Source organism: Aspergillus sclerotioniger, assembly GCF_003184525.1.
Source record: "Aspergillus sclerotioniger CBS 115572 chromosome Unknown BO94scaffold_10, whole genome shotgun sequence".
In the NCBI taxonomy this organism is placed as follows: Eukaryota; Fungi; Ascomycota; class Eurotiomycetes; order Eurotiales; family Aspergillaceae; genus Aspergillus; species Aspergillus sclerotioniger.
In genome coordinates, this window is record NW_020291000.1 from 986,876 (window position 1) to 1,007,381 (window position 20,506).

Here is a 20,506-nt window from a genome sequence, read left to right on the forward strand (position 1 = left end):
ACAGCGACGGCCTTGATTTATCAATGATTGCAATCTCTTCAGCTGGGCTGAGACTGGCCAGGCACGCACTAAACCGACGGGCCAACCCGCGATTCCTTGTTGACCCACTGTTGCAATAATCCCCTTGCATTGCCCCTGTTACCAGATCTCCGCCACCTGCAAGTTGAGTCAGCGGCGATTGCATTCCAATCCAGAGGCAAACAGAAATCAGAGACTAGGTACGTTGAGCTGATGCTGAAAAGGAATTACATTATTGCTTTTGTGGTGTTCGGGGCCACTGAAGGGCGAGATCGGATATCGGCACCGCATGGCGCGAGTGGAACCTCGGCTCGATGGTGGTGGGTTATGCCTCTCTATGCTCGGTTATTCGGCTTATCCGAGATCCTACAGAAAAGCAACTCTGCCTCTGAAGTGAATGCATTCATCTCGTTGTTTAATCTACAGGCACGATAACACGAAAGATAATCTGTGCGTGATACCATTTCACACTACACGTGGCGCAAACTCAATTAGAATGGCCGATTAAATTGATCTAAACTCTAAACTGATTTAATACAGGTGTTATCAGTGCTAAATCGGTCAGCCTCGTCTTTGCATCCTGCGGGTCCAACTCACCGTAACATCCTCCCAAGACTCCCAACCCCGACCCTTGACCTCTTTCAAATCATCCTCGGTGATCTGTCGGCCTGTCGTAAAGTATCCAGAGTGAATCTTGGCATCGATTTCCACACGCGAGTCCTCAGGGATCATATCTAACCCAGTCAGTCAGCCGTGAACAAGTCACCAAAAGGAAACCACTCACCATCCGGAATCGGAATCCGCTCATAGATCGGAATTCCCTGCTCCACAATGGCATCATGCTTCATATTCGACATGGACAACATGCGATCAATCTTGGTAATCCCCAACCAATGCAAAATATCCGGCATTAACGCCTGGAACCGCATCTGCAACACACCCCCACGATTAGCATTCACCATTCAATTCATTCATCAAGGAATGAATACTCACATCCTTAGTCCCCGCAATATTCTCCGTCCTCTGAAAATACTTATCCGCCGTATCTCCCCCCCTCTTCCTCGAATTATACACCAAATACTTCACCACCTCCCCGAGGGCCCTCCCCTCCTTCCGAAAATAAATCACCACTCCCGACCCACCCCCCTGCGCCTGCTTAATCGCCTCCTCAATCCCAAACGTCAAATACGGCCGACACGTACAAATATCCGACTGAAACACATCCGACCCATTACATTCATCATGAATCCTCAACGCCAACTTGATCTCCGGATCCGAGACCCGTTCCGGCGGCCCAAAGATATAAACCGTGAGTCCTCCAATCGGGGGCAAAAAAACCTTCATATCGGGCCGTGTAATCAACTCGGGATAACTGCCCCCCGTGTGCTCGAACAACGCACGACGAAGATCCTTCTCCTCGACGCCAAACCGCTCCGCAACCCCGGGGAGATACCATACCGGCTCGACGGCCACTTTGGTGACTTTTACGTCGCCGGATTTGTTGAGCACGATGGATCCGTCGATGGGGATGCGGCTGTGCGTGATGGCTTCGGTGATTTCGGAGACGCGCATGGTGGCTCGTGTCACGGCGATGGTGGGCCGGACGTCGATTCCAGAGGAGAGGTAGCTGGAGTAGTGTTTTATGATGTCGTGGCCGTAGGGGTCCATGGAGACGATTTTTTTGGGGTCGCTCCATGCGGGCTGCGCCGGGAAGTTGAATGTGGGTTGCGTGTTGAGGAAGTTGGGCTTGAAGTCGGGTTCCAGGTCGCCGGAGGCGATGGCTAGTGCCGTGTAGATGGAGTAGCTGCCGCCGTGAGCGCCGATGGCGTTGCGTTTGCTGAGGGTGTTTTTGGTGCGAGAGACGATTACGGGGCCTCGGGTGGCTGGGGAGGAGGCGCCCCAGGTCAGGGGGATGGGGTTGGCGACGCTTTGGCTGGGGTAGGTGGTGAGCTGGAGTGGTGTGTGTTAGTTGGGGGGTTATATTTGGGAAAGGGAGGGAGAACGTACGACGATGCGGTTGCTGTAGTGCTCCGAGGGAGAGCTGGTTTGTTGTGTTGTTGTCATGGTTGCGGGGGTGTGTGTAAAAGATTAACCAAGTAAACGGCCACGGATGGAGGATAGATGAGACGTGATACTTGACTTTGTTGACAGGACGGGACGCTGATTATATATGCTTCTTTTGACCGTATGTCGGAGTGAAAGGATGAAATGCTGAGTACGCTGATAAGCGATAAGATACTTCTGGTGTCTGACTATCTGGGAAAGGGGACGCGGGGGATTGGCATGCCCCATTATCGTTCCCAGGGGCTCAGATAGATCGCGATACGATCGGATCTTCCCCTGATAGTAGACCTGGGGATCGCCGATGGCCAATCACAGGCGGTGATAAGACAGTGCGGCTTATCTTGTCTAATCTTATCTCTGGTATCTCATCATCTTACCATCTCTAGTCCATCGTTGCGACGCTGACAGTCAGGATAGAATGTAGAGTATCTGGTGTTATTTCTGTCGTATTGACTTGCGAATTCGTCATGTTCATCTAAGGTGAATCTCAACAGAGAGAGTCACAGCAATCTAGGCGGTTCTTACTGAGGAGCACACAACGTAGCCTTAGTAAACATAACTCTTATTGACTATTACTATGTATTCCCGATTAAAACAAAGTCCCATCACCAGAATTCAAAATCGGACTCGATTTCGTCGTAGGCCTCTTCTCCGCAGCCAGTTCCCGTCCAGCCTTCCACGACCCAGCCTCCAACATCTGCGGCAATGTCAGTTGCACATCGCCGAACTTTCCACTGTTAATAATCCGTCTATGCAGCTCATCCAGCAGTGCAACTGTCATAGCCCGCCATTCGACAATCTCGCCATCTCCGACCGCAAAGCACGGCAGGATCTCACCAGAAGTACGCAGTCCCCTCTCCAATGCCTCCGGCTTCAGTGTCAAAACGCCCATGTCTACGAATAACCCTCCGTTGCGGTACTCGGGGAGACCGGTTCCCAACTCGGCGTTCTTCCATTTCACCGATAGGATTCGCTCGAATGGGACTTTGAGGGAATATGCGAGCCACTGGGTCAGTTTGTGAAAGGGCTGGATTGTAGATGTGGTTGAGGGCTGGGAATGTTCAGCCAGCACGGCGAGCGGCCAGGCGTCACCGACGGGGTGGCCAGACACTTTGGTTCGGTCGGAGGGCCAGATGGGAATGAGGGTTTTCTGGAGAACTTCCCAGAGGAGAGAGTAGTCGAGCTCGTTGCCGGTGCTGGTAGCGAGGAGGTAGTCTGTATCCATCGTTAGATAACGAAAAGGCAGATGGGAGGGATGCATTTACCTGCAATGTGACCAGGACGACCAGAGGAACCAAAGATATCCGAGAGCTTTGTCAACGATTCACCCAGTCGCTGGAGAAGCTCCACCCGTGCAGCAGCTCCTACGAGTGGATTACTTTCATCGACCTGAAAGCCGCGAAGAAGTGTGTCCACTCCGAGTGTTCGTAGGGCCTCACCTGTTCGTCTCGTCAGTGACCATTTCTAAACCGAAGGTCTGAAGCACTGCATACCATGCACCACATCCTTTCTCTCAGACCCCTTACTGGCAAAATCCCCATTTAAGAACATATACAGCGATGCGACCGCAATACCCTCGCTGCGGTTGAATACGGCACCCGTTTCAAGCTCCCGGAATTTCCAAGTATCTCCCGCCCCGGCATCCAGCAGCACCGACACGAAGAACAAATCCAACAGACTCCGCACTTTCTCTTTGTCATCGTAACCTGATGCATCCCAGCGCTCGATCAGTTTCTGTATCCGAGGCACGCCGCCGACGTCGAAGTGCTGCCAGCGACCGTGGGGAGGGATCTGGTCGTAGCGGTCCGGGCCAAAGTCGCGCTTTAGTCATTAATTGTGTTTCTATAGCTATCTAGACTATGAGGTACTCACCTGGATGATACCAACCACGTAGTCAACCGTCGCGTCGAGGCGCTCAGGGTGGTAATCGTAGTGGTGTAGCTTGCCTTGTTCGGCGAGGCTGAAGACGGTTCGGGCTCGGTCGCGTACAGCTTCTAGGCCGAGCAGGTGTTGGATATTTGGGTCCATGGTGGTTCTCACTGAGTTGTAGATGCTGACTGATTCTGAAAGCTATTACGATAGAGAAAGGGGGAGATTTGAACGAGACTCGATATTCTCTGGAGGATGCAAGGGTGGAAAGAGGGGAACAGGAAAGCGGGGAAGAGAAGGGGCTTATCTCCTCGGCTGATAGAGTATCTTATCTGATACGGCCCCGATAACCGATGTACAGCATCAACAGTCGGAGAACGCCATCACAATGTAATTTCTCTCCCAGATATCTAGCTAAAGTGCATGTATATATACCGCTTCATCAGCCACCACAATCATGCCCTCAAATATCAACATACCATTCACTTTCCACCCACCATCTCCCAACCCAAACACATCACAATGACCATCTCACTCCCCTCCAACGTCCACACCCCCCAAAATGAAACCTTCACATCCCTCCTCTCCCAACTCCGACAACGCACCCTCAAACCCTCCCAAGTCCGCTCCCTCATCCGCGACATGACAGCCACGATCACCAAGAGCTTACACATCGAGACCACCGAAACCGAAACCGTAGCCGTCATCGTGGTCCTCCGCTCCGGTTTGTCCATGTTCGATGGCTTCATGGACAACATCCCCGCCGATGTCAACACCGCCGTCTACCATATGGGCATATTCCGAGACGAGGCTTCGTTGCAGCCCGTCGAGTACTATAATAAGTTGCCGCTGAAGCCGGCGCATATCAAGCAGGCTTATATTCTGGATCCGTTGATTGCGACGGGGGGTACGGCCGCGGCGGTTGTTAGTATTTTGCAGTAAGTGTTCTGGTCTTGGGGTGTTGGAGGTGTACTGATGATGGACCTAGGGATTGGGGTGTTGAAAAGGTTACGTTTTTGTCGATGTTATCGACGCCGGTGGGATTGGGTCATGCTGCCGCGGTGTGGCCGGAGGGAAGTCGGTTTGTGGTTGGGGCGGTTGATCCGGAGGTTGATGAGAAGGGGTATATTCAGCCTGGTGTGGGGGATATTGGGGATAGGCTTTATGGGACTGCTTTTTGATTAGATATGTGATGAATTAATATAGTGGGTTTTACAAGACGATATCATGAAGTACTGTATTATGGGGTTTTCATAGCCTTCGTATTTATTTTACATTTTCGGATACATAGATTAATTCAGATCTTCTTTCGGTATTTTTCTATCGGTAATACTTCTCTGTCTTTTTGTCTCTTTATAAAGCGTTTGTTTTCAGCCGGACTAGCAGAAACACATTCTAAGAGTATACAACCTAATTCATAAAACGAGTAAATTTATATGCTACTATAACATCAGTAATCACAATAAAGAAATGATATTATACTCCCCATCACAACAATAAACACACCCTATGCACAATGCAACCATTCAACCTAAATCAACCATATCCCTAACTATGCAACACGAAAGCTATATGCAAATTCCCATTAACCATCCCATCCAATCCTCAAATTTGATCCCACCCTAGCAAGACGTCCCATAATACCTATCTCCGAAATCCCCCAATCCAGGACTAATATAACTACTCCATTGTTAGCAACACTCTCCAACAAATCTCCCGGGAGGAGATGAAAAAATAAAATAGAGAGAAGAGATAAACTCACTTCTGACCTGTCAACTCCGCATCCACGGCTGCCGAAACAATCTTCAGCGCAGGAAACCTCCCCGAAACCACCTCGAGGCCCTTCTTCGACGACACCACATTCACCAGCACAATCGACTCCTCTGGAACCCCATGACTAGTCAAGTTCTCCACGGCTTTGATCACCGATCCGCCCGTCGCGAGCATGGGTTCCAGGAGCAGGACAACTACATCACATCCCCGTGTTAGCGAAAATTCCCTCTATGATTCATACAAGACTGAAAGTAGTGTTGGGGTGAACAAACCATCATTAGTAATCCCCGCCGGCAACTTCGAATAATAAATCTTGGCGATACTGGTTTCTTCGTCGCGCTGGATGAGCAATTTACCGAAACTGAGACGGCCTCTGTTTTCTTTCTTAGTATGATGTATATTGTGGATTTTTCTTTCTTTATTTCTCTTTTTTTCTTGTAAAAGGGGTTGGGGGACTCACGTCCAGGTATCCCGCAATGCCTGCTCCATACATGCTCCGGCGCGCAAGATGCTCACTCCACAAACGCCCTTTGTGAACCGGATTCCCTTGTAGGGTTTATCGATGGGGGTGGTGATGGTGTATTCTTCGGCGGGGACGTGGTTCAATGCTATCCTTGTGATCAGATCCCAATATTCTTTGACAATAATTAATCCAGGAAAACAAGGCAAATCACTCACCCGACGTGATCAACCGACGCACAATCTTCTCCACCGCGGAGGAAAACTCCCGATCGTTGGTGTTTCGGTCCCGGATAATGGTCATGAGATTAAGCAGGGCGCGGTCCTGGTCCAGGACAGTGATGCGGTCCATTTGGGTGGTTAGGGCGGAAATGTGCGATTCCATGATTCGGGTTGGGTTTGGGTGAAATTTTTTGCAGCGGGTGTGGTGAGGTTTGAGTGACTGAAATGGATACTTTTGGACTTGCTGTAGTTAAGGCGGGATATAAACTGTAGATAATAGGGCGAGGGAGCTTGGAGTTAGTCTCGAGCGGTGTTTATTTTAGTCGCGCTTGCGCCTATCAAGGAGAGAGGCGGATTGAAAATTCGGAGGGAAAGGGCGGGGGGTTGCGGTGCGGAAATGGTGATAAGATAAGCTGGTGTCTGCGTGAGGATCTAATCTTATCTTATCTGGGTTGGATGGTAGAGATTAGAAGAGTATAAGGTATCGTGTTGATGGGTTTTTGATGGGTTTAAAGAGTTGTTGCTTGAAGAGAAGGCTTCAGTAGGTTGATTGTCTCTTGTAGGGGATACGGATTTCCTACGTCATTGGTATGTGGAAATAACAGCGGGGAAGGCATCTGCGAAACTATGCGGCCACTGCAAAGAATGCAAAACACATTTAATTAACACTACAGGTCTTTGTTAGAATGAGGCAGCTTTCAAGCCAGAAAGCTACCATTTGCCTTGGCCCTCGGCAAAACGAACGATCAGATCATGTGTGACTCGCCCGAGCTTGGCATGCAGTTTCTCAGGCAGTCTGCTAGACCGTCTACTTTTGATCATGATCTGTCTTGATTCAGGTGATGTCAACGTTAGTATCTCTGCAGATGCTTTTGCCAATTTACGGTGTGTGCTGATCTGTGTTTCAGGTTATCAAGATTACTTCAGGCTAATATACTTGCCTGATCTTAATCACAGTATGAGCCCCGAATGTCTCGAGCATGACCTGTTGCACCCATCTGCAAGGGACTTTCTACTTTGTATCATGTGCCCTGATGAGGTCAACCCCTGACGAAAGGCATGGTAATCCCAGGTTGATCTGACGATCGATAGTAAGAATTTGGGTATGATCTGTGCTTAGCATGACTGAAGCAATGGTTAGATTTATACCGGCTGCAGGATGGTATCATGCCTGAAGAATCAGGCAACAAGAATGCCAGCCAATCACCGCTCCGTCGAAGCGACGGTTATCCAGACGAGTTACGTAGCCGCATTGCTTATCAGCCAACGCACGGACCAGTTGAGCCCCAACCTGATAAGGCTTGGAGGCTGGAGCACCGGAATCGAACTTCGACAGATATCACCATCATCGATCTATCTATGATTCGTCGATAGCACCCCTGAAGCATGCCCCGGATATCAAGCGCCTCCTCGGCCCGCACAAGGTTCACGCCGTTCTCCGCCGCCTCGCCCGCTTCCAGCGATGATACCTTAGCGTCGGGGCACGTGCACCGCCGGACCTCAGATGTACGTTGCTTCGACCCCTGATAAGCGAGGTAGTCCCTGTTGATGAATCATGGAGATAAGTCTCGTCGTGACAGTCGTAGTTCCCGATCGAGTCGTGCCGGAACGGTATCCCGAGAACTTGATGGATCGGATCGCGATGAATCATCACCACGGTCGCAATCCGCGCCGACGATCACGCATCTGTTCATCAACAACTCACGAGTCATGTCCAGGTCGCAGAATTGGACGAATGTTCTAGATCCGGTAAGTGGGCTGGGTGATTTTAGGCTGTATTTAGGTACTAAATAGACGACAGGTTTCACAACGTCTACTCTGTAGGGTACCCGGTAGTACTCTCCAGGAAGTACAGAGGGCCGTCGAGGTTGCACAAGATGCTCAACCTGGATGGGCTGGTATGGGATTCCAGATTAGGCGGGAACACCTGTTGAGACTGGTGGATGTACTAAGACAGATGTCACCAGAAATTGTAAGGCCATCCATGCAGAGATGGGTCACTGACAATGACTGTCTTGTTGACTGCCATAGGTAACCTGTCTGTCACGAGAGGTTGGCAAGACATTAGCCGATGCGGATGCAGAAGTCTTTCGCGGTCTAGACTGCATACACGCCGCATGTTCGATCGGGCCTGAAATGGCCGGTATGTTCCTGGGAGGCGACGCGACATTGCTGCAAACATTTTACGAGCCGGTGGTAAGTGCGATGCTGGGGCTTTCCAACAGCTCACTAATACATATCAACAGGGCGTGTGTGTATCAATCACACCCTTCAGTTTCCCCTTCATGATTCCCCTCTGGTCCCTGCCGTATGCCCTCATTACTGGCAATACCGTCATCCTGAAACCATCCGAAAAAACCCCAACCACATCCTCCTTGCTGGCTGCGGCATTCCTCAAAACTGGCTTCCCCCCAGGGGTTTTCAATATTCTCCATGGCGGTCCATCTACCGTCCAGATGCTTGTGAGCCAGCCCTCCGTCCAAGCGGTAAGCTTCGTCGGCTCCGAATCTGCCGCTGGCCAGGTTCATGATCTTGCAAGGGCCGCAGGGAAACGAATTCAAGCGGAGTGTGGAGGCAAGAATCATGGGGTTGTCCTAGAGGATGCAAATATGATGCCCACTCTTTTTGCGATCGCAGGAAGTGCCTTCGGCGCTGCGGGTCAGCGGTGCATGGCACTCAGCGTGGCGGTATTCGTCGGCACAACGAGGGAATGGATTCCTAAGCTTGTGGAATTGGCGCAGTCGATGGTGGTAGGGTGCGGAGGTAATCAGGAGTCCAAGATGGGGCCTTTGATAGACGCAGCTGCCAAAACACATGTCAGTGGGATGATACAGCGAGCGATTGAAGAGAGAGCAACCGTCCTGCTGGACGGCCGAGACATTGAGGTCCCGGGCTATCCAGATGGGAACTTCATGGGTCCAACTATTCTCACCGAGGTTGAGACGTACATGGAATGCTATCAGGCGGAGATATTTGGGCCGGTGCTCATCTGCATGGAAGTCGACACTCTGGAAGAAGCCATCGATCTAATCAATCAGAACAAGTGTAAGCATCGGCGGATATGCGTGCAAGACATGAAAGATTAACCTGATTGCAGATGGTAACGGGTGCTCTATCTTCACCACAAGTGGGAAGCATGCAAATACATTTCAACGCTGTGTCAATGTCGGACAGATTGGCGTTAATATTCCCTTGATAGGTATGTTGACCCCTCCTTCATGGCTTGCAATCACTGAGAGAACAGCGCCATACGGGACCGCTGTCCGCACGAGTAATAAGGATTCTTTCCTGGGTGGTGAGTATTCGAGACATTGCTTAGGAGGTTAGGCCCTAACTTTTGCAGACCGACATACCCCGGGAAAGACGTACTGGCCATTTTTTACGACAACAAAGACAGTGTCGTCTCGATGGGATCAGTAAAGGACGATTCAGACAAGACTGCGCCCGCCAACTACCAGACACAGAATATGAATAACGGAGACGTTATGAAAAGTGGGCTGAGTGTATTGCTGGTTGGCCAAAGATCTAGAAGCGTAGTACAAGCGGGTGTAAAGACCGTCTATGGAAGGGATCGATGATGAAAAGGCATGGGATACTAGAAAGTGAAGCTGATCTCCTACGTCATTCCCTGGGGATGAGTCAGGTGCACGTCATCAGTCAGCTCGACAACTCCACCCTCCTAGATATTATCAGGTACATGAAGAACAACCACCTATCTTGTCCATTTCCATCAATATGCCCACTCTTAGTCAAGTCCGTCAATCCAACACGACCTTGGGCGCTGGTCGCCCACACATGGTCGCCGTCTTCGTCGGGGGCACCAGTGGCATCGGAGAGGCCACGGCCAAGCAGTTGGCGCTGACTGTGAAGAAGCCCACCATCCATCTGGTTGGTCGAAATGGGGCTTCCGGGTCCAGGATACTGGAAGAACTCCGTGCCTCCAACCCAGAGGGATCCTTCAACTTCATCCAGTCGGATCTCTCACTGCTGCGTAACGTTGATGAAGCCTGTGCGGAAATCCAGCAACGGGAAAAGCAAATCGATCTTCTCTTCATGTCCACCGGCCATCTAGCGATCTCGAAAAATGGTAGGATGAACGATTATTGACAAATGGTGCTGACGGCATTCACACAGACACCGAGGAGGGCCTGGACAACAACCATGTCCTTCGCTATTATGCCCGCATGCGCTTCGTGAACAATCTCCTGCCGTTGCTCAGGGCCTCCCAGGGCCCAGCTAGGGTCGTCTCCATCCTAGCCGCGGGTCAGGAAGGCTCGATTAAAGAAGAAAATTTCGACCTGACCAAGTCGTGGACATTTATGAAATCGAATACATACGCCGCAACCCTGAACTCTCTAGCCATCGAGCACCTCGCCGCCGCCAATCCGACTATCAGTTTTATTCACGCCTTCCCTGGAGTTGTGCGAAGCCCCTTGATGAAGTCTACATTTGGCAACTTCGCCGGGTCGGTTCTCGGCATCCTTTCTCGTCCGATTTCTATGACGTTGGAGGAAAGCGGCGAGAGGAATCTATTCCTCTCAACATCTGCAGCCTATCCACCTGCTGCGCCGAAGGATCCATCTCACTCGGGTGTTCCGTTGGCTGAAGGAGTGGAGACGGCGGCTGCGTCGACTGGCAAAGTCGGGGGAGGATCATATATACTGGCCTATGACGGAAGCAATGCCACCAGGGAGAAGCTGATGGCCGATTATCGGGGCAAGGAGTTTCCCAGCAAGGTCTGGAATCATACCATCGAAACCTTTAAGCGGGTGTTGCCGTCTAAATGAGGGGCTTATGTAGTATTGGTATTTCTGTTGGCGTTTCCTGTGCGATATCGCTTTATTAACAAAGCGCGTTAGCGCTGAGCAAACTAGTCCTGGTTCTCGTCTTTTTTTGGTTCATGTAGTCTCCCATGAATGCAGATCAATTCGTCTTGGTTGATCTTATCAACTTTCTATGGCCATGATGAAGGCTCGTCTATTATCAACCGGAGACATTGTTCGAGTCATGTCACCACCACCATTTCATATGTCATTCCAGGAAACACCGTTTGCTAACACTCAATAACAATCACGCGTGAATAGTGCCCATACAGACAAGGTCATGAGCAAGGCTGTGGCCCGTCTTAGGAAAACACCAACCAAACGTCGGCTCCTGCCGTACAATAGGGCATCGCCCTTGTCGATGCGAGGAATCGCTTACAGTTCATCTTGGAGATCCTGTCCTAGCTCGTCTCTTTCCTCCCAGTCCAATTGTTCACTTTTACTTGTACATCGATCTTAACGCTTCAATCACTTGTAGTTCCGTGTTATTTGTGTTCCTGCCCAACGGGACTTGAAGCCGCCACCAAACATGAAATGGGCCGATATGAACACAACGAACTCATCTATCCGGCCTTTGTCTCAAATTCTGGCATTGTTCTGAGCGATATTTAGGATGTCACCGTATTGCTTGACTGACATGCAGCGGTCTACTCGTTTGAAGAGCCTAGCGCTCGATGCCTTTCCAAGTGATCAATGCAAAATGCCGAAATAACATGTTTCGATATCGGAAGGATACACTCATCGGGCCAGGCTTAATTACTGTCTACTGTTCTAAAAAATAATATAAAAGCTATCGAATCCTGTGGATCGGAAACTCTGCGATATTACCAGCGTCGTTTTTTTCACCCTTCCTTGTCCCAGCTCTACATGTTTGATACCTCTACTTAGCGAACCAAATATTCCAACATCCAAACTTCGCACTGCTCTGATCATGGCCTGTGCACAGAAAATCGTTATGGCTGTTGACCTCGGTGTGACGCATACTGGTAAGACGCCCCTCTATCCGGCGTTACTTGGGAGAAGCAACTAATCAATTGCACTAGTCGTTGCCTTCCGACATCCATCTGAGAATGATGTCAGATTTGTGGATTCATGGCCTGGTTCCAGCTCGCAACAGTGGGTCTACTCTCGCCTCGTTCCCAGCCGTATCGCCTACCCCGAAGACAACTGCAGCCCCCAAATTACGTGGGGCTTGGGGGTTGGGCCGAACCATGTCGCGGTATCCTGCATGAAGCTCCTCCTGGAGGAGACTGTCAGGATCAAGGTCATTGAAGCCCAGGCCAACTGGGACCAGTCCATTGGTATCTTTCGCCAGCCTGGAGGCAGGTCTCCCATCCGAATTGTCGGGGACTTCCTGAGGCTTGTTCGCGAACATTCCGAACGCTATATTGATTCTTACTGCAACCATATGCTTCTACAAAAGCTACCCATTCAACTGGTTTTTACGGTACCGGCTACCTGGTCGAAGAATGCCGTGGTGTCACTTAGGGAGGCCTTCCTGTTGGCAGGTTTCCAACAGGGGGGTGGGAACGATTTTCTCGTTTTGACCGAGCCAGAAGCGGTGCTGACGACGATCTTGGCTGACCCCAATAACAGAGTGAAAGTATGTGCCTAGAATACTAATTCCCACTCCTCTTTTTGCTGATCTTACTGACATTATTATCAGAATGGCCAAGCGGTCATGATCTGTGATTTAGGGGGTGAGACATTGGTTAGTCTCCTATTTCAAAGAGTAGGTAGAAAACAATCCGGCTTACAGGTTCCAGGATATCGGTACTTTTGTAGTCGAGCAGAAAAAGCCTGCGGTCTGTCGAGCGCTCACTCAACATACAGGTGAGTCTCTTTCGCCAAGGTTATCTAGAAACGCAGACACCGTCTAATCCTACATAGAGCTGCTATGCACCAATGCCAGAATTTGTCAGGCCTCCAATGAGGTCTTGTCCGACGAGCTCGTAGAGGGATTTCAAGATTTGGAGCTAGGAACCAACGCGTCTAGCAACTGCGAGTCCGCCAGTCGTCGGTTCACCAACTCTAGCAAGGGTGCGGAGGTCAAGGCCCAACTTCCCGCGTGAGTCTGATTCTCGATGGACTATTCGAATAACGATATCTAATATTACAGCAATAGCCCAGACATGCTCGGGCTCCAATATCACCTCACCATCGATGCACTACCTATTTTGGGCCAACAGATAGCTATTGCAGGCTGGAGGTCCCATTCTCGCACTATTGAGGTATAAACACAGCCTATCCGGTCAATTATATGAAGCACTAACGAGCATTCAGCACATCTTTATAACTGGCAAGTCTACACACTCGGAATATATTGCTGACCGTATCGAAAGAGGTCTTGAACGCCTTTACAAACCAATCCATCGACTCAAATTCCCGTAATACCCCCGCACTCCTTTGTCGTCTGCAGTTAGCTGACATAGAATGACCTAGGGAGAGTACGATAGCTACTGGAGCCGCCCTTTGGGCATCTGATTACATCCGTTTGGTGAAGGATTCTTATTATCACTACGGAATCGCGAATCGGGTCTCCAATATTGAATATATGGATTTCTCGGAGGGCCTTGGTAATGGACCCGAGGTGCTTTGGTTTCTTGGAAAGGTAGGCATTCTACACTCATACTGAGAGGGTAACATGTTCTAACAGAGACATCCTCCACTCAAGGGAGACAAGTTTTCAGTCCATGCGACATCGAACTTTTGCCTTCCCTACAAGATAGCAACCGAGGATGAAGACAGTGAGCTATTCATATACGACTCTGAGAAGGATCTTGCACCTGCAACAGCCTATGAAAATGGTCGGTAGCCCCTATCCCTTATTTCATTTTTCCTTTTTTTTTTTTTTTTTCTCTTTCCCATTTTCTGACCAACAACTAGATGTACGATGCATTCGCCGCCTAGATTGTAGATGGGATCAAGTCATCAAGTCTGGAAAAGCAAGGCCTGGCGATTTCGTGGAATTATCCATTTGTGTCACTTACTTCAGAGCGAATATGCGCATCGAGGCTTTTGTCTTTGGGATACCTATCGCAATTGAATACGTTGGGATGTGCTTTGATAGAGACCGATATTGACATATCTCACTACCTGGTATAGAATGACACGTTGGGAAGGAGGTTTGGGGTGTGGTAACGCTGGGATGTTTTGTGATGATTGCAAAGCTTATAGAGTTTTTACTTATTCTTTCATCTGTTGTTTTTTTCTGTTTTTGTAATGTTTCCTCAATTCCCCCCATGTCTCTCCCTCACTGCTATCTATGAGTACCCTAGCGCTTCCCTTTCTCTATCAAACTTTCGGGCTTTCTCTTGACGTTCCCTACCCTTTCAGGCAGGATTGAAAATCAACATGAACATATGGATTAAAATTCACAAGGGTACGCAGGATGGATAGTCTCCCACCAAGTAAGCCTTCCTATGAGACAACCATCAAATACATGAGCGCATGTGCCAAGATACACGATGCGGGTTTATGCACCAAAGCCATTGCGGACAGTTGTTCTGTTGCTCCTATCGTCACGTATAGATATGACCCGCTACCGAAAATCAACACTCATTCATTGAAACCCCCGAGAAAGTTTTCCCACAAGAAAAAACAGAAATGAAGACATCCAGGACATAAAACACAGAGAAAAAAGAAAATCAAAAAAAAGATATCTCCCCGACTGGGAGTCGAACCCAGGTCTCCCGCGCTTGTTCCCGAGAGGGATTGACAAGCGGAAATCATGACCGTTAGACCATCGAGGAATGATTATGAAAATTCCCTGCTATTTTATATTCTATGAGGGCAACGTAGACGGCTATGTTGAAAAACAAAAAGTGGACTCGCCGGGAATCGAACCCGGGACCTCTCCAATGCGAATGGAGCGTCATACCCCTAAACCACAAGCCCATCTTATTGGTAGATGCACTGAGCTTCTGTTATATAGGGGGGATGTGGTATTGTGCTTGCTGGTTGTTGTGTTGGTGAAGGACGGGGTTCTGGGTTGGTTTTGGTTTATGGCTGTAGGAGATGAGGATGTTCTGTCTCTAAGGTGTGGTTTTGGTATTGTTCTTGGTTTTGGTATTGTTCTTGGTTTGGGTATTGCGTTCTTGTTTTAGGCGGTTTTACTGTTCCTTGGGTGCGGAGAGTAAGGGGTGTTGCTCGTCCATTTCTAGAAACGCTCAACTATGTCCATTTGGGTGTTAATGTTGCTCCTGGGGGTAGGTGGTGGTTACTGTGGCTTGAGCAGTAAACTCGTACTCCAGTTTTGCTATTTACAATGCTTCCTCGAAGTAGGGGTCCCTTCCTTTTGTTCACTCGTTATACTATCCCAAATATATATACTGTCGCTGGATAACCACCACCCACCCCGACCATCGAAGACTCCATCAAATACTTAGCACCACAAGCAGACTCTGTCCAGCAACTTGGCTTCATTTCTGGATATATATTGACAGCCTATGAGTGAATCCAACAAAACAAAGCTATCTAAGTTACCTTCTACATTAATATCCACCCGATTACTGCCCAAGGTAAGTAAAAGGCACCTTATCCAAAGCTACTAAGTACGGATAATGCAAATTTCTAAGTATCTGGGGCCAATTAGAGAGTACGTACGGAGCAAGGCTTCTTTCCTCTTTGTCTGAAATTTTCACTGAGTTGGGGTTTGAGCTGTTAGCGTAGTGAGACCTCGATACCTGGCTGTGCATACTACATGGGGCCATGTCGATTTCCTTGTGGTGATTAAATACCGCATTTTTATGAGGCGTAAATCACCACCAATAATAGAAAGTGGAGATGGAGATGTAAGCACTAGACGAGCCAGGAGAGGGGATCACCAGAAAATCCACCTACAAGAAGTGGAGGGGTGTCAAGATCTTGGATAGAGAAAGACAAGATGGCTAGCCCCACTTGGGGATCGGGGATTGGGCAGCTCGGTCCTAAGGCAGAGACTAAAGCGGCACGGGCCCAGCCTATCTAGTACTTGGTAGGTAGAGGAAGATGCCATGAGGTACAGACTTGAGTTAATACGTGTACAATTTGCAGGATCCTCAAGAGCTTGAGTAGTAATGACGAAGGATTTACATCCGTGGTTCAAATTGCCAAGGCGTTGAAATGCCATTCTCATAGGTTATTCTGATAATTCATAAGACGATTTACTGCCTGGGTACAGAAAATAACTCGCTACAGGAGTTTCCCCATCTGCCACATCACTCTTTACTGTAGCGAGCGACAAGAGTGTCCACAATCTCAGCCACCTCCTTCGGCTTACTGAAAACAGGCGAATGGCCCGAGTTCAGCTCAACAGTCTCAATCTTCGCGCCTTCCTTCTGCATAGTCTCCACCATCCATTTCTGATACTCCGTGGGAATCGTCACATCACGAAGGGTATAGACATAGGTTATTGGGATGTCTCTCCAGGCAGCCCGCTCTGTAGTTAGAGTCTGGTACATGCACTTGCCGTTCCACCTCTTGAGAGTACCCAAGTACTTTTCCACCTCTTCCTTGCTGTCATTGGAATCCGGATTAATGAAGCGGAGCTCCGGATAGCGGTCCAAGACTGTCTGGTCCTCGTCAAAGTCGTACGCCAGAGGTATCAAGTCCTCTTGATCAAAATGTTTCACCACATCAACCATGCCGAGGCCCTCTCGAAGTAAAAAGGCACACAGAGAGAGAATATGGACTACTCCGCCTGAGAGACCCTGCTGGGCACGAGTATCAGCCCCCAGGCCAGCGAGGCCATTGGTTGCAACCTGTCCACTGTAGGAATGGACAATAACAATGATACTTCGGCCAGCATTCGCTAGATTCAGAGTGTATTCGCGGAACAGACCAGTATCGGCTTCCAGATCGGCGGTTGGGGGTCGGACACCATTCATGGAAGGGAGGGCGGGAACATGGACGTCGTACCCCGAAGATTTCAAGAGGTCCGTAAGCTTGCTGTAGGAGGCCGGGACGTGCCAGCCACCAGGAATGATAAGGATCGCGGGGTTGGTGGGAGCCATGATGTGCTTGATTGGGTATGTATTTTCAGAAGATAGTGCCGGGGACGGATGGCTTGTAACACAGATACGAATGAGCAAAATGGAGAAGATGAAGAAGATGAAGAAGATGAAGAAGATGAAGATGAAGAAGATGAAGAAGATGATGAGAAATATGTGCCAATCTCGTAGGGAACTCCCCACCATATATAGGTAGTTAGAGACAAGGCTGAGAACAAAGAAAAGCGGGAAGCCTCGAGAAAGCCTGACATTCTTTCCAAAAAATGGACTAACCTGCATAGGCCCCCTGTCACATAGTACCATTTAGGCAGCGATCGTAGCAGTTTAATGAATTAGAAGGCTTGATTACACATCGAATAGACCATATCTAGGCCGGCTGGATCTGTGCAGCCACTAAATTGACCGACGTTGGATGCAATAAGATTGAAAATACACAGATTAAGGCAAAGTTCACGTGAAAAAGACCAGACCATAGCGGCAAATAAAATTGTATGAAATGTAGGCATATTGATGTTTGCGAAGGAGCAGTGCATGTGCCATAGATTTTAGGTGATGGAAACAGTCACATAGTTAATCCTACCATTCAAAGGAAGAGGGCCAAAATAAGCACTAGAGGTGTGGATCGAATACGAACCTTTGAAAAATACCAGGAAGAACCATGAAAAGAAGCAGGGGCAGCTTAGTGGAGTAAGAGTGAGAACAGTTCACAACTAGAATTGTTGGTAATTCAAATTGGTACTTAATGCGGGTCTCATCTGTCCATATTGTAGATCGATGCCTAAGGGTTTCAGTGGGGTACTCACCTTATCTGCAACCCCCCACAGCACTAAATCTTTGGAAGGATAAGCCGGTAGAAGGACTTTTAAGTACCGCAATAGTATGTAGTCATGCTCTTGTTCTATTGTATAGCAAGGGTTGCTTTTTCTTCGGATGTGGGCTGCAAAAGTATCCGTGCGGATGCTACTGCTGACAGCAAGAGCATAGCAAGAGAATTCACTGCTACTGATTATGCTGATGCCTGGCGAGAAGTTGCTCCCGATTCTGGCATCTTTTAGACTGGTATGCCATAATCATTCATTCTCCCATCGAAAAGGTTTACATGTCCCGCCTGCTTTCACAACCACATGTGGTTTAGTTGATTCACAACTGTTGAATTAGGCATGTCTATTTTATGAACCGGGATATGCAGCATGATCTCCGTTGATGATGGCCGAGGCAGGCCGAGGTTCAACCGTGGTTACCCTGTTTGCCCTGTTTGCCCTGTCTGCATTGTTTGACTGCACGGCTCGGCGAAACTCCGGGACTCACCCGATCGGCCGGCGGGTTTGCATTTCCGGTCAGTCTGGCCTAAGGTCCACAGCTTCGAGTCGCTTCGAGCCATCGAGTCATACAACTGGAGTAGAGTAAGTGATATCTGCATTATTATCGTCGTGACTAATGGTATATTTTCAACAAAAGAGAAAAATCGTGGCCATCCGCTTATTCCTGACGCACCAGCACGCCGCGGTATCTCATCTTTCCGTCCCGCAAAGTCTGCATCGCTTCCTCGATACCCTCCGTGGTCAACGGGAACTTCATGATGGTGGGGTAGACCTTCTTCCTAGCCGCGAACTCGAGCAGGCTGCGGATACTCTGACGAGAGGCCACCAGCGATCCTTGGATCCGAACACCCTTCCAGACAAGGTTCAGCAGGGGCACGCGAGCAGGCTCGAAAGCCACAGTCAGCGGGTAGATTGTGCCATGGATAGCCATCAAGGGGATAAGACTGCATCGGAGTTAGTCATCTAGTACAAGGAGCAGCAGCAGAAGGGTAGCTTACGAGGGATAATCGACACCAGCGTTTCCACAAAGCAAGAGGTGGTTGACAGGCTTGAAGCCCTCCGGAACGGGTCCTCCGGAGCGGAAAACGTGGAACTCAGAGGCGCCAAAGTCCATGGCTTCCTGGCGCTTAGATTCGGAGCTAGAAAGAACAACAACGTGGCAGCCCATCGCGGCAGCCAGCTTGATGGCCACATGGCCAAGACCACCAATACCCATGATTGCCACGCGGTCAGTCGAGCGAAGGCCATACTCGGTCAGGACAGTCCACACAGTGGCACCGGCGCACATGAGGGGAGCAGCATAGGCTGAGTCATATCCGTCGGGGATCTTGTAGACGCAGTTGGCGTCCCAGACCGCACCGTAACTGAAAGTGCCGTTCTCGAAGTCGTGGAAGCCATATTGCTTCTGGTTCTCGCAGTACTGGTCCCAACCTGGATAAGAATTAGCTATCGTCTTTATTGCGGGAGTACAATTCGGCTTGTGGGAAAGTACCGGTAACGCAGTGGTCACAAGACGTGCAGACACTGTGGGTATACCCAAATCCCACGCGATCTCCAACCTTCACGGAGGTGACACCGGGGCCAAGAACCTTGACGATTCCGATACCCTCGTGGCCGAGCACCTGGTTAGACTTGAGGTAATGCTCGTCTGTACCGCAAAGACCAGAGTGGGTGGTCTCAATGAAGACTTCGTTGTGCTGGAGGGTGGACGTCGCCTTGCCCGCAACGATGCGGCCCTCGGCAGAGCCACGGAAAACGTCGTACGTAACACTCATTGTGGGAGATACAAAGATATAATTTTTTAGAGGAAATATGGATGGATCGAGGTCTAGAAAAGGCGCGATGTGCCTTATAAAGGCCCCATTTCTATCTTATTGCCCTGGCATTATTAATGCTGAGGCGAGCAAACCAAAACCACTCACGGCTGTGATTCCATTTGGGTAACGGTTTCCTGGTGGAATCCCAGGGAACCTGGCGAAAACTTGCCAACGGGCCTGCGGAGACCAATTCAGGGAATGTTCACGGGAAATATGGTCCACCAGATCCACCTCCGAACCGCATATTTCCCGACTTCCGAGGCAAGTCCGCATGTCGAAACTTGAAAATCCAGCCCAGTGTCGGATGCTTTGCGGTCTCTCTCGCTATGGAGTGAAAGTGATGTCTTCTATACTCTGTCTCATGCTTTTTTTATGACCTGTGTGTCCATGTCCTCGAATAAAGAAAACGGGAAACCTTTGGTTCCCGATAAGGTTTTTTTTCACATCGGGCCCGACAACGGGCCGAAAAGAATTCGAGAAGGCTCAGGGCGCCACGGATCCACTGCCGTGTCAGCCCGGGACGTTGTCGATCCCTTAATTCCGACACTTAATTCCAGTGGTTGAGTTTTCACACGTGGAGATGTTGCTGGTTTATCTGTAAAACAAACGTGGAAAAACATAACTTGAGTGGCTAGTCTGTGCAGAGACCA

The 20,506-nt window shown here is 49.4% G+C and overlaps 9 protein-coding genes and 2 non-coding genes across 11 annotated transcripts; 4 read left to right on the top strand and 7 right to left on the bottom strand.

Moving 5' to 3' along the window:
* Window positions 1–138: 138 nt before the first annotated feature.
* Window positions 139–2,181, bottom strand: BO94DRAFT_623353 (GTP cyclohydrolase II; the record flags this gene model as incomplete). Its single annotated transcript, XM_025617147.1, has 5 exons — window positions 2,026–2,181; window positions 1,012–1,968; window positions 803–947; window positions 616–752; window positions 139–156 (listed from the first exon to the last, which is right to left on the bottom strand). Exons 1-5 carry the CDS (start codon window positions 2,080–2,082, stop codon window positions 139–141), a joined length of 1,314 nt encoding a protein of 437 aa, XP_025468985.1. The 5' UTR covers window positions 2,083–2,181.
* Window positions 2,182–2,625: 444 nt separating this feature from the next.
* On the bottom strand, window positions 2,626–4,206 carry BO94DRAFT_514541 (URC4/urg3 family protein). The gene is made up of 4 exons (XM_025609891.1): window positions 3,955–4,206; window positions 3,576–3,903; window positions 3,348–3,521; window positions 2,626–3,297 (listed from the first exon to the last, which is right to left on the bottom strand). Exons 1-4 carry the CDS (start codon window positions 4,108–4,110, stop codon window positions 2,672–2,674), a joined length of 1,284 nt encoding a protein of 427 aa, XP_025468986.1. The 5' UTR covers window positions 4,111–4,206; the 3' UTR covers window positions 2,626–2,671.
* Window positions 4,207–4,473: 267 nt separating this feature from the next.
* BO94DRAFT_565171 (PRTase-like protein) lies at window positions 4,474–5,132 on the top strand (the record flags this gene model as incomplete). Its single annotated transcript, XM_025614477.1, has 2 exons — window positions 4,474–4,889; window positions 4,940–5,132. 2 exons carry the CDS (start codon window positions 4,474–4,476, stop codon window positions 5,130–5,132), a joined length of 609 nt encoding a protein of 202 aa, XP_025468987.1.
* Window positions 5,133–5,455: 323 nt separating this feature from the next.
* Window positions 5,456–6,687, bottom strand: BO94DRAFT_514547 (uracil phosphoribosyltransferase). Its single transcript, XM_025609892.1, has 5 exons — window positions 6,403–6,687; window positions 6,185–6,332; window positions 5,997–6,097; window positions 5,714–5,918; window positions 5,456–5,631 (listed from the first exon to the last, which is right to left on the bottom strand). The coding sequence occupies exons 1-5, from the start codon at window positions 6,566–6,568 to the stop codon at window positions 5,574–5,576; spliced, it is 678 nt and encodes a 225-aa protein (XP_025468988.1). The 5' UTR covers window positions 6,569–6,687; the 3' UTR covers window positions 5,456–5,573.
* A 1,213-nt stretch (window positions 6,688–7,900) lies between these two features.
* On the top strand, window positions 7,901–10,100 carry BO94DRAFT_514548 (methylmalonate-semialdehyde dehydrogenase). Its single transcript, XM_025609893.1, has 7 exons — window positions 7,901–8,154; window positions 8,207–8,377; window positions 8,437–8,601; window positions 8,652–9,450; window positions 9,503–9,604; window positions 9,650–9,700; window positions 9,749–10,100. Exons 1-7 carry the CDS (start codon window positions 7,954–7,956, stop codon window positions 9,823–9,825), a joined length of 1,566 nt encoding a protein of 521 aa, XP_025468989.1. The 5' UTR covers window positions 7,901–7,953; the 3' UTR covers window positions 9,826–10,100.
* Window positions 10,101–10,116: 16 nt separating this feature from the next.
* Window positions 10,117–11,192, top strand: BO94DRAFT_565175 (short-chain dehydrogenases/reductase; the record flags this gene model as incomplete). The annotated part of the gene is made up of 2 exons (XM_025614478.1): window positions 10,117–10,492; window positions 10,540–11,192. Exons 1-2 carry the CDS (start codon window positions 10,141–10,143, stop codon window positions 11,190–11,192), a joined length of 1,005 nt encoding a protein of 334 aa, XP_025468990.1. The 5' UTR covers window positions 10,117–10,140.
* Window positions 11,193–12,159: 967 nt separating this feature from the next.
* BO94DRAFT_584602 (Hsp70 family protein) lies at window positions 12,160–14,043 on the top strand (the record flags this gene model as incomplete). Its single annotated transcript, XM_025615639.1, has 9 exons — window positions 12,160–12,214; window positions 12,272–12,831; window positions 12,895–12,939; window positions 12,995–13,061; window positions 13,119–13,296; window positions 13,348–13,459; window positions 13,512–13,615; window positions 13,671–13,839; window positions 13,903–14,043. The coding sequence occupies 9 exons, from the start codon at window positions 12,160–12,162 to the stop codon at window positions 14,041–14,043; spliced, it is 1,431 nt and encodes a 476-aa protein (XP_025468991.1).
* An 847-nt stretch (window positions 14,044–14,890) lies between these two features.
* BO94DRAFT_t135 lies at window positions 14,891–14,980 on the bottom strand. Its single transcript has one exon. It is a non-coding gene; the product is annotated as a tRNA-Asp (tRNA).
* A 73-nt stretch (window positions 14,981–15,053) lies between these two features.
* BO94DRAFT_t134 lies at window positions 15,054–15,125 on the bottom strand. The gene has a single exon. It is a non-coding gene; the product is annotated as a tRNA-Ala (tRNA).
* Window positions 15,126–16,303: 1,178 nt separating this feature from the next.
* BO94DRAFT_534100 (alpha/beta-hydrolase) lies at window positions 16,304–17,400 on the bottom strand. The gene has a single exon (XM_025611460.1). It carries the CDS (start codon window positions 17,219–17,221, stop codon window positions 16,427–16,429), a length of 795 nt encoding a protein of 264 aa, XP_025468992.1. The 5' UTR covers window positions 17,222–17,400; the 3' UTR covers window positions 16,304–16,426.
* A 994-nt stretch (window positions 17,401–18,394) lies between these two features.
* BO94DRAFT_534101 (NAD(P)-dependent alcohol dehydrogenase) lies at window positions 18,395–20,203 on the bottom strand. The gene is made up of 3 exons (XM_025611461.1): window positions 19,532–20,203; window positions 19,038–19,470; window positions 18,395–18,983 (listed from the first exon to the last, which is right to left on the bottom strand). Exons 1-3 carry the CDS (start codon window positions 19,812–19,814, stop codon window positions 18,698–18,700), a joined length of 1,002 nt encoding a protein of 333 aa, XP_025468993.1. The 5' UTR covers window positions 19,815–20,203; the 3' UTR covers window positions 18,395–18,697.
* Window positions 20,204–20,506: the final 303 nt, after the last annotated feature.